A 12,481-nucleotide genomic window follows, 5' to 3' on the forward strand; every position below is an offset into this window, starting at 1 on the left:
GGCTGCACACCTGAGGCTCAAAGAAGAAGAAGGTGGACTGTTCTACACACTGTTAGAATGCTGAAAACACATATGAATGCTGTGTTACCTTCACCAGATGACTGCTGAATGTGTGGATGATGCACAGAATGCTGGACACTGATGCAAACAACAGTTTCAGGGCTGGAAACTGCTGTAGACTGTTGCTTCAGGGCTGGAATCTGCTGTGGACAGAAACGCTGAGGTGTGGAGGATGCTGTGGACTGAAACGCATGTGAATCAGGGATTGCAGGAGCTGCTGCTGTACGGCTGGGACAGAAACGCAGCCTGCTGCACTGCTGGATCAGAAACACAGCCTGCTGTACTGCTGATTGCTGGCGTAGAACTCTGCTGAACTGTGGGCTGAACTATGGGCATGAACTGATGCTGAATTCAGGGCTGAATGCAAGCACCTAGGGCTGAATGAAGCTAGGGTTTCTCAAGGGCTGGAGAAGCAAGCTTATGGGCTCTAGGGTTGGATTAGTCTTGGGCTGAAAGCAAGAGAGAGGAGAGCTCTTAGCACAATGAAGACTGAATGAGCAAAAGAGGCTCTAGGCAAGCCTATTTATACTAACTGGAGGTTGGTCATTTAATAAAGTTAATATTTATAAATGCCCAATAATGCAAATAATGATAAATAAATACTAATAAATATGAAAAAAATACCAGATAAATCCCAGTAAATTCCCTAAGGCTTTGGGGATGTTCTAAATGATGCACAGGCATATGTATGCATATTATGCAAGATACAGAGTGCTTTTTGATGCAAACCCTAAGGCTTCTACTGACTCTACATGCATGAATGATTCTCTCCAAGTGGGTTAAGGGACTTAACTGACTGACTGACCCACTAAAGCTGAGGAATGACCTACGTAGCTCGTGCCTGACTTATCCTGGACTGAGGATGTACAATGGGGTCACGGCGTACGACAAATATCATCCTATTGGGTTCTAAAACTGTACAACTGTTGCACTTCTGATGATGAGCCATCTTGTCACCATGCACTGAGTGCAGAGTGCATGTGACATATGTGATCAAAGAGGGTTATCTTATGAAGGATAACTGCTTATGTGTGGTGAAGGAAATGCGTCCAAAGGTTATGGAGGAATGTCACGCTCCACCTTATGCTAGTCAGAGAGGTATCATGCCTACTACATGTCATGTGCATGGATATGCCATGGACATTCTCAGAGATTACCTAGAAGAGGGCAGTCAGAAAAAGACAGTAAGAACCAGAATTTTGGAGCACAAGGTGCAGAAGAGAACCAGTATGGACTTGGAGCAGGGACATGGAAGGCATAGGATGCTGTCGGTTGCTGAAGGGGAGCTGTCGGCTGAGACTGTCGGCTTATCCACATGAGGCAGCTGCAGGGCGCATCAATAATATGGAATGATGTCCAGTCAACTGGCCGACCAGCAATCGGCCAGTTCTCCATAAAGTACAAGGGTCTATAAATAGCACAAGAGGCACAATGTGTTAGTCATTCATTCCTTTATGGAGTGGATCATTAGGGTCCTAGTTTAGGACAGAATTTTGGGTTTTATCACCTTTTCTTCAAGGTAGCCTAGGGCTGCAGACAAGTACCTTTTTGTACCATATCAATATACTGAATTTCCTGTATATCTCTCTCTCTCTACTCTCTCTCTATATCTGCGTTTTGCATCAGATGGTTTCTAAGAGTGTTTAGGGCTGAAAGAAGACTCCCAGAGCTTCCGCGTGTTACACTACACGCATGATTGAGAGAGATTTCTTTTGGCCAAGCATGCGTAAAGACATTGAATCGTGCATGTCTTACTTGCCAAAAGATGAAATTGGACAGGCAAAAGCCTCTAGGTTTGCTTCAACCATTGCCTATTCCCTCGCAGACATGGGAAAGTATTAATATGGACTTTATTATGGACTTGCCTCCCAGCATGGGAATGATGCTATTTAGACCATTGTGGACAGGTTTAGCAAGCAAGCTCACTTCTTGCCCGTCAAGAAAACCATTAAAGTTGATCATATGGTAAAGCTTTTTCTTGCTAACATCTTCAAGCATCATGGTATGCCTAAGTCCATTGTTGGGGATAGAGATCCCAAGACTACGAGCCTCTTCTGGAGGGCTTTATTTGATAACATGGGCACTAAACTTGAGCTTACCATCCCCAAACAGATGGCCAAAGTGAAGTTGCAAATACAGCCGTGTTGGATTTGTTGAAGTGTTATGTGGGAGATCAAAAGACTGCATGGGAGAAGTATCTTCCACTTGTAGAGTTTGCCTACAACAACACAGTTCATGCCTCCATGGGAAAGGCCCCGTTTGAGATTATTTATCGTAGAGTGGTCTTACCACCCATCCTTCGTACAAAGGATGAGATTTTTGTAGCTGATGAGTATGTGCGTGACTTGGATGTAGCCTCTGCTCACGTGCGGACAGCCATTGCAAGGTCACAAGATAAGCATAAAAGGACTACTAACAAGCATAGGAGAGACATGCAAGTCAAGGAAGGCGATTGAGTATTGCTGAAATTTGAGAAAGCTAGGCTTCGGAAGAGGCCAGGACGAGAGGGATCATATCCAAAGCTTTCTACTCGACATTATGGACCCTTCCAAGTGATTGACAAGATCAATGAAGTGTCCTTCAGGCTTGCTTTACCCAGCCATTGGAAGATTCACAATGCTTTTCATGTGAGTCTTTTGCGGAAGTATGTGGGGCTAGATCCAGAGGAGCCTGTCACAGAAGATCCACTAGAAGTTGATGAGCTTGAGGAGATCCTTCAGCCAGAGCAGATTCTATTTCACAAGGAGAGAAAGTTACCACATGGAAAGCTTTCTAGGAGATACCTTGTGAAATTTAAAAATTATTTACCAATTGATGCAAAGTGGGTAGATGAGGATTATTTTGCTGACTACCCTCAGCTTCTACAGGCATATCTTGAGGCTTTTCAGTTGAGGTCAACTGTTTAGAATTCCGGGGGGATGTCACCATTTGGTCTATCTCCATTTCTGGAGCCACTTCTATGGGACTGTCACTCCATAGAGGGGAAGAGCTTGGTTGAACCAAACCCTTCTCATCAAGAACCTCATTCACCTGCTTCATGATCTCCTCTTTTTGGGATGCACTTACACGATAGGCTGGCCTATTAGGTGGTGAGCTACCCGGCATGAGATCAATGCGATGATCTTCCGGTCGTATGGGTGGCAACTCATTTGGTAACTCATCAGCAAAACAATCATTGTGCTCTTGAAAAAATTCAAGCCTATCATTACTAAGAGTGTTTACATTTACATTATTTTCCTCAACATGATCTCGTACAAAAATCAAGTACGCAAAAATACTCTTTTTCATTACTTTCTTAATTTGTACATGAGATACAAGGGGAATGGTATCACCCTCTTCGCCAGCATCAATTATATGCTCTCGGCCTTGATGCATGAAGGTGATCCTGTTGGTCTTGTAAGCCTTGCACGGATCAATACGTGTATGCCAAGGCTTTCCAAGCAATACATCACAGCCATTCAAAGGCGCCACAAGAAAATCCTCATGATCTAAATAGCCTTGAATGTGTATGTGCAACTTGCCAAAAATAGATATGACTTGCACTTCTCTACCAACAAAGGCAGTCCCTGCTTCAATTTGAGGACCCGTGTCCTCCACTTCAATACCCAAAGCAGCTGCCATCTGTGTGGATATGAAATTCTCAGATGCACAATCATCAAACATGAACAAAGCGGGCTGATCCTTGAGCTGTCCCCAAGCTTTACATACAACCCTGCCTTTGCTATCATGTGAAGTGTTGCCCTGCACATCCAGAACCATATGCACATTAGGCTTTGATGCATTTGCATTATCACACTTCTTTTGGGCATGCCTTTGCAATATCCTCGATGCTACCACAAGTAAAGCATTTCCCCTCACTCATATATTACTTTTTCTGCTCCGGAGTGAGACCATAGTCTCTCAGTTTGAAGGGGCGCTTCTTGGTAGTGTTAGTTTTAGCCTTTGGACCATTTTTATCTTGGTTTTGGTCCTTTTTTTAGGTGGTTGTCCATCATTTTGCAGGTTTTGGACAGCCCTCTCTTTGCCTTGAAATGAGGATTTAGCCTTATTGGATCGACTCAATTTGAGTTCCAATTGCTCGGTGGCGGTGGCAGCTGCGATTAGTTGGTGTAAGGTATGACCAGGATATATTTGTAGTCCCGCTTTGTACACGGGTTGCAATCCCGATTGAAACCTTCTCTTCCTTTCCGCCTCGGTAACATGCATAAATGGAGACACCTCCAAAAGCACTTTCCAAAACTTTTGTACATATGCATTTACCGATTTCTCCTTATTTTACTTCACCCAATCCTGCTTCATTGTTATCTCATTCAATGCATTGGGAGGCAAGAATTGAGCATAGAACCTCTCCTTGAACTCTTCCCATGATCTAACAGGATTCGGTGAGAGCTTCTCGGTGAGCCACCAATGGGCAGCAGTGCCTTTCATGAACATGCTTACAGGCCGAAATCTTCATCACTGAAAGCAATATCAAACTGGGCAATAAAAGCAAGTGCCTTTGATGCATCATATTCCCCATGATATGTGTCAAACTTCACACTACAGTGGTCTTCCGGCAGCCTGCGTCTGATGCAGCCACCCATTGGAGACATAGAGACACTGCCTATGGGACTGTCCACAGGCGCAGCAGATTTGGCTGAGGATGCTGCGCATTTTGGCCCCCCTCTCTCCAGAGGGCATGGCATGTATACGTGGGGTGCCGCTGCTTGGTCGACTTCGTCAGGGCCTGCTCTGGGATACGAGACGGAGCAGGACAGCCAAGCCATCAGATTCATTAGGGGCCAGCCTCGCCTTGTTCCTTCACCGGATTTCTCGTCCGCCGGCTGGACACAGGAGAGGGATCTACGATGGGAGCTCCTCAGCAGCCTCACCATATGGTTCACCTGGAGAGCCCGGTGTTTCAGGGCCTTTGAGGGGAGACTGGAGCCACTAGCAGAGACTGTTCGGGGGATTTGGCAGGAGTTGATCCACACCCTGCGAGGACAGTATGACCGCATCCGGGGCGACTCGGATGCGGCGATCTTGCGGCGCCAGGCCTTTCACACCACTTGGCGCAGCGGCCCCTTCTATACCCTACATGCGGGTACCCCCCGCTGGCATTACAGGCCACCTGTTTGGATTTTCTCTCCTCCTATTGTATGATATAGCCTCTCAGCTATTTGTACTGATATTTGTACTTTTTTGCACCTAGGGAGAGTCTCCCTAGCTGCCTTCTTATGAGCAGGAGAGTTTTTGTAGCCCAGTGGGCGTTTTTTATAACTAATGAAAGGATCTTTTCTCGGAAAAAAGAAAAAAGAGATAGCTAGTGTTCACGGTGATCGTCTCTCACGATAGAAGTGAAAGAGAACCGTATGCTCTGATACCACTGTAACTTGGTTAAACACAATGCTAATCAATACACTTAAATACGCTAAGATTTGATGGACACTTGCTCAAAATACAAGAAGTAAATTGCTGAATTGACAAGAGACACACAATGAGCCGGAACGGCCGACTCCTCCCTCAAATAAAGTATATTGATTTTGCGAGAATCAAGTACATAGTGTCATGGGCATTTTTGACCAGATTTCCATACCAATGCATATGAATACTGTATTGCAAACAAGCATTTCCGGGCATGTACACGGAGGCACAAGTCCCAACAGAAAGCCAAGTCCATAGTATCACATGAGTGGCATCAATCCCCGGCATATACAACTGCCATGGACACCAGTCCAATGTATATACATGATAAGAAAGCACGGGTGGACCAATTGGGTGGCCAAATGGTGACATAGACATTCTGTCAAAGGTGCTTCAGTAAGTCCCCCCATTTGTCTAGCTTACAAATGTAAGGACACGAACATAATTTCCATTGGGATTGTCCAAAAATAGTAACCCTCCTAGATTTTCGGAGTGTGATCCTTTGTATTCCAAGATAATCCTCCATTCCCAAAGCTTGTATTTTCCAAATATTTAGATGTCCTAGAGTCCACCAAACCCCTTTCATACTGGGAAATGTCCAGGCTGGTGAGAGTATGAGAAGATAAACGCATACTTGGTTGCAAATGGTCTTTTCAACAGCCTAATTGAGAGTACCTCTATGTAAAGAGTAAAGATTGTTTTTTGGTCATCATTTTATATGTAAAGAGTAAAGATTGTTTTTGGTCATCAATTTATATATTGATTGTTTTTTGTGACAACAATCCATCACCTTCATCTTCACTGATAATGAGAGTGCATTAGTCATTGTTGTTGCGAGAAACCCAGTGTTTCATGCTCACACAAAGCACATTGAGATGCATTATCATTATGGCAAGAAGAGGCTCATTACAAGAGAGATTATCCTGACCTATGTCTGTATACACGACAATGTGGCAGATCTGTTCACGAAGCCTCTCACGCGAGAAGATTGAAGCTTTTCGCAAAGCTTTGGGCTTATTGCCATTTGGGGATTGATCAGCCACAATATCTTTGTACATGTTCACATCATCACTATAAGGGGGATTTGTAGCCCATTTATATGGTCGTGATGTGTGGACATAGGCTAATAATGAGCCGGGTTACTTTTTCTCTCTTTAAGAGGTTTTTAGCCTTAAGCATATGTACACACTCTTATGAGTGTGTGTAAGTGACCTTATCATGTCAATGCACTTGTACTTCACTCATTGTTATCAACCTACTTTGAGTGTTGTGCTTCTATCTCTCTCTCCTTGCTTATTGCATCTGTGTGTGTTGCTACATTGATGATTTGATCTCCACTCCAGTTATGGAAGCTGAAGAATCTTATGTGTGGTAAAGCTCCAGTTACAGGCTTGTTGTTGTATCATGTCAGATTGTCAAATTTTGCTTGTGAACCATGGGCACATCAATATCAGCTCTGACAAGGGCACATTGTAATTCTGCCGAAAAAATCAGCTTGCGCCACTGACTACAGAGGCTCCTAAGGCCGCAAATGTTCTAGGAGACAACCCACACAACTAGGGTAAGAGGAGGCTGTGGGCCTGGAGGAGAAAAGGGATTCCATCATGAAGAAATAAATATAGTGATGAAGGGAATAAGGAGCATGTAAGCTTAGCAGTAGTGAAGAGAGAGCACGCACTAACTTGTGAGATGCTTAGCTTTTAAGTGTGTAAAATGTGGTTGATTACCTTTAAAGGAGTTGATGATTTGAAGTTTTGCTAGTAGACTCTCATGGAGTCAAGATCACACTTGGTTTTTGTTAGAGTTTGGGACATCACCTGAATTTTCCATTGGTGTAGCTTTAAATTGTGTAAATTGCACATTCTTAATTGGATTAACTAACATATGGCATCTTTTTTGTATCTTGTTTAACAGATTTATATGATGCCAGAAGGAAGCCAGAAAGGGGATTTACGACTCTATCGAGCGTTGAAGTTTCCATTACAATGGACTCTAGATAGAGTGCTCATGAACAAACCACTTGTTGATGCATCATTGGTGGAATACAAGGGTCAATTCTGGCTTTTTGCTTCCAACTTCCATTACTTTGGTGCTCATAAAAATGGAGAACTAGAGATTTACTTTGCAGACTCGCCTCTCGGGCCTTGGCAAATGCATAAGAAGAATCCTGTTTACAATGGGGACAGAAGGCTGGGTGCCCGGAATGGAGGCCGGCCCTTCTTGCATGATGGCAAGCTTTATCGTGTCGGCCAAGATTGTGGGGAGACATACGGGCAGCAGATCCGGGTTTTTCATGTTGAACTCCTCACTACGGACAGGTTTCAAGAGGTTGAAGTGCCATTTCCCATTGAGGAGTGGAAGAAGGGCTGGAACTCCTGGAATGGGGTGCGCTACCATCACCTTGATGTCCAGAAATTGCAATCAGGCGAATGGATTGCCATGATGGATGGTGATAGGGTTCCATCGGGTGACCTCTTCAAGCGATATCTGGTTGGTTCTATAGCATTCCTTCTATTGATTTTACTGGTGCTTTTCTTGGGCAGGACTCTTGGTGTAGCCCAATGTGTGCCCCATTTGAACAGATTTTTCAGTGTTAGCAAGAAAATTGATTTGGCATCAGTGTGGACAAGACCCCATGCCACGTCGAGATTGCATAAAGCCTTTTCAAGGTTCAACAGGAGTAGCTCTGCTGTTTCGAGTCGCATACGACTCAGCTCATGTGCAGCTGCATGGCTTCTCTTCCTCTGCTTCATCGTTAGTGTGGTTTGTGTATGCGTGGGGATCAAGTGTTTTTTTGGGGGAAATGGAGCTGAAGAGCCATATGCAGTCAATGGCCAGTATTCACAGTTCACATTATTGACAATGACATATGATGCCCGGCTATGGAACTTGAAAATATACATCAAGCATTACTCTCGGTGTGCCTCCGTGCGGGAGATTGTGGTAGTGTGGAACAAAGGCGTCCCTCCAAATCCTCTCACTGAGTTTGACTCAGCTGTGCCCGTCCGAATCCGGGTTGAGGAGGAGAACAGTCTAAATAATCGTTTCAAACCTGATCCCCATATTAAAACCCGGGCAGTGCTGGAGCTTGATGATGATATTATGATGACATGTGATGATGTGGAAAGGGGATTCAAAGCATGGCGGGAACATCCTGAACGGATAGTGGGCTTCTATCCCCGTCTCATCGATGGGAGCCCTTTGAAGTACAGGAACGAGAAGTATGCCCGGAACAGGAGGGAGTATAACATGATCTTAACTGGTGCTGCCTTTGTTGATAGTGAGATTGCATTTCCCAAGTACTGGAGCTTGGAGGCAGACCAAGGGAGAGCACTTGTAGATGAGCTCTTCAATTGTGAAGACATACTTCTAAATTTTATCATGGCAAACAGTACAAAGTCAAGGACAGTAGAGTACATACACCCTGCATGGGCTATCGACACATCCAAGTTCTCAAGCTCGGCCATAAGTAGAGACACAGGAATGCACTACATGAAGAGAACGAACTGCCTCTTCAGATTCTCTCAGCTTTTTAGTGGCCTACCATTGAGGAAATGGGAGTTTGGTGCCCGGCATGATGGTTGGGACTCGTAATAGTATAATTTGATATGGCCACTTTGTGCGAAGTAGTCATGGCCATGATTCTTTCATTCAAAATGGAGTTTAGAAGTAGAGGATAGCTTGCTGTATGCTGTATGTTAATAACATTACACTCAATAGCCATGTATCAGTTTCTTAACAAACTGCATAGCCAAGAAGGGCAACTCCACCCCCAGCCGGCCCCCACTTCTAAGGACTTGTGACCCATTTTAATTCAACAAGGAGGTATATTTTCTTCAAATCCAGTTGTTTTTTTGTGTCTCATTTTTACTCAACAAAGAGGTATATTTTCTTCAAATCCAGTAGGTTTTTTTTGTTGAAATTGTGTGCTTTCCATTCTGTTTCTTCATAAGATGGGCTTTGCACTTTAGTGTCAACTTTACCTTCGTTATTTTGGCATTTATGTAAGGCTCATAAACATGCAGCAATCTATGCTCCATGACATTTAAATGCTTTGGCCTAGTGGTATTTCCCCCCTAAATTTTAGAGAACTTTGCTACAAAAAGGTACTAGGACTAGGGTTTTGACCATATCAATGTCCTAAAATTGCCCCTTAAATGATAAGGGTCACTACATATGGTAATTCTGGCTATATGGGGTGGCTAATGGATAAACTATAGTAATGTATAGCTACGAGTACTCGTATATCCCTAACAAATTTTAGTGTTTGTTATACAAGGAAAACATTGCCTAGGCCCTTCCAAATTTTAACTACTAGCTGTGAAGAAATCATTCTACTTCGCCTTTAATTTGCATATGGGAGCATACATTATGGGGATATGGATTATCATTAGGACTGTATGGGTAAGGCATCCATGCCTTCATAGTAAGCATTGTTGACATGTACTTGAGCTCCAAGCTATTGTTTTTGGCCTTTCTACCTTATGCCATCCCAAAGATTTTACGAGGGCTCTTGTTGAGAGAGATTTAAGGGGATAGCCATGTGCTTGTTTTATACTTGAACACTAGGGTCTTTAATAAGTACCTTGCTTGAAATGCTTGTTGTACTTCCCCTAAAAATATTGTACCCTATCTCCTTTGGCATGTGATGCATACAATGTTTTAATAAGCTATGGCAAGGGAGTTTTGCAAGGGAATTTGACATGTAATGCATACGATGTTTTAATAAGCTATGGCAAGGGAGTGTTGCAATGCACTTTTACCTTCTCAAAATGTTATTTAATTAGTGTAAAAACGATTACCCACTGGTTAATGTGGCCTTCACTTAAAGAATGGTTGGAGATAAAGGCCATTACAATTGTTAAGTGCTCATACAATCACCCATTTCTTTCTTGACTAGATAAAAATCAAATAAAAGGATGATGCATTTAAATGGCGATTCCAATCAACACTAATATATCATTATGGGAGAAAAAGATAGCTATGATGGAAGCAGCAAAAAAACTTTTATTATTTTGGGTTTAGACCTTAATTCAATTAGACATCATCTAGGTATGTTTTATGTGTTGTATACATCCTAGTTCACTTAATGTATCTAGGTATGTTCTATGTGTTGGCTTTATATCTTGTATATGTCCTTGTACACTGTATACATAGAGAGTTTTTTTATCGATGTCTACAAAAGGGTCTACGAGAACACGCAATATTAGTACGAGGATCATTTCTACCTACTTTTGGTGATGTGGCAATGGGCTCAATTTTTAGGCAGCCTTAGATCGTTGCCAAGTGCACATATAATCATTTATAGTCATTTGTTTAGTCAAAATGGTTGATAGGGGGGCGCCTTCCTAATGAGGCATTTGGCTCTATCCTTCTTGATGGGGTGATCGATTGGAAATCCATTGGCCAAGAAGTGGGTGATGTTTACACTCCATTATAGTGCGTGGTCAAAAGTGGTGGAGCATCATGAAGACCATCTTCCACTCCTAGAGGGTATTCTCCATTTGGAATTCTAGAAAGGTGATCGGCACAAACATGCACAGACCCCTTTCACATAGTGATGCTCAAATCAAACTCCAAAAGAATACACAACCATTTAATGATGCCCCTGGTGTTGCAAGGCTTATTCACCAAATACAACAATGCTTGATGGTCAACAAAACACAAATTTGGTAGCTAGTAGGTATGCATGTACTTCTTCACAACATATACCATGGCTAACCCCTCTCCCTTAATGGTTGTGTAGTTGTGTTACGTGTCATTAAGTTGACGACTAGCAAAGGTCACAAGGAAGTCTATGTTGTGCTCCCCCGGCTATGCTAATACGCATTCAATAGCAAATGCTAAAGTGTCGATATATGCACATAGAAGATTAGATCCCACTTAGGGGATCTTAAGAAGGGTATGCTTGCTAATGCCTTCTTTAATTTTTTGTATGCCCATTGGCATTCATATGTCCATTTGAAGCTTGTACTACAAAGGTCTAGCATATAGAGACCATATATGCCCATTGGTACAAAGGTCTAGCATATATGGCATACAAGAAGATGAATCTTATGTAATAATACAAGAAGATGAATCTTATGTAATACATGTCCCATGATTCTCTGCACCCCCTTATAGTTGATGGGTGGTGGCAACTCTAAGATCATGCAGACCTTGTTCTTATCAATGGAGATATCATTCTTGGAAACCACATGTCCAAGGATAACACTGTGTTTAACCCAGAATTAACATTTCAGTAGGTTTAACAAGATGCGGTAGAGTATGTAACTCTCGAAGACTATTCGAAGATGAGCAAGATGCTCCGTACATGCATAGGTCATCAATGAATATCTCCACGATCTTCCAAAGGAGATTCTTGAAGGCTATACACATCAAGCGTTGGAAGGTGGTAGGGGGCATTGGTCAAGCCAAATGGCATGACACAATACATGTAGGTTCCCCCATTCCATAGCAAATGCCATCTTATATTGGTCAGTTGGGTCGATCGAGTCACTTGCTTGTAGCCAAGACGCCATTTAAGAAGCTGTAAGCTTCAGCTCCGATGCGACATGTGGTCTTTGTAGGAGTGATTACGAACTGTGGTAGCATAAACCTTTTTGAGGATAACACACACTCTAAGCTCTCTATTCTTTTTGGGAATGATCACTATTGGCAACACCCATTCGGTGTGCTCGATTTCATACATAAAACCACGTCAATGAGCTTGTCTTGCTACCTTTGACCGTACTTAGGACTCATGTGAGATAGGCTCTCTGTTTGGATGGTTTCATGACTTCATGTAGAGGGATGGTGTGTTTCACCACTTCCGGAGGAATTCCCTTCAAGTCAGTGTTTTTGAGGTTAACACACACTCTAAGCTTTCCGTTCTTTTTGGCAATGATCACTATTGGCAACACCCATTCGGTGTGCTCGATTTCATACATAAAACCACGTCAATGAGCTTGTCTTGCTACTCTTTGACTACTTAGGACTCCTGTGAGATAGGCTCTCTGTTTGGATGGTTTCATGCCTT

The 12,481-nt window shown here is 43.0% G+C and overlaps 1 protein-coding gene across 1 annotated transcript in view; it reads left to right on the forward strand.

Annotated features, from left to right (window-relative positions):
• The window catches only part of LOC147607021 (glucosamine inositolphosphorylceramide transferase 1-like), a 37,025-nt gene extending 27,721 nt beyond the window's left edge, over positions 1-9,304 (forward strand). Inside the window, exon 4 of the mRNA XM_086790973.1 lies at positions 7,378-9,304. Coding sequence (XP_086647099.1) covers positions 7,378-9,057 — 1,680 coding nt within the window. The 3' untranslated portion in view covers positions 9,058-9,304. The remainder of the gene's footprint in view (positions 1-7,377) is intronic.
• Positions 9,305-12,481: the final 3,177 nt, after the last annotated feature.

Source organism: Cibotium barometz, chromosome 56 (genome assembly GCF_041138505.1).
Source record: "Cibotium barometz isolate CiBa-2024 chromosome 56, ASM4113850v1, whole genome shotgun sequence".
NCBI lineage: Eukaryota > Viridiplantae > Streptophyta > Polypodiopsida > Cyatheales > Cibotiaceae > Cibotium > Cibotium barometz.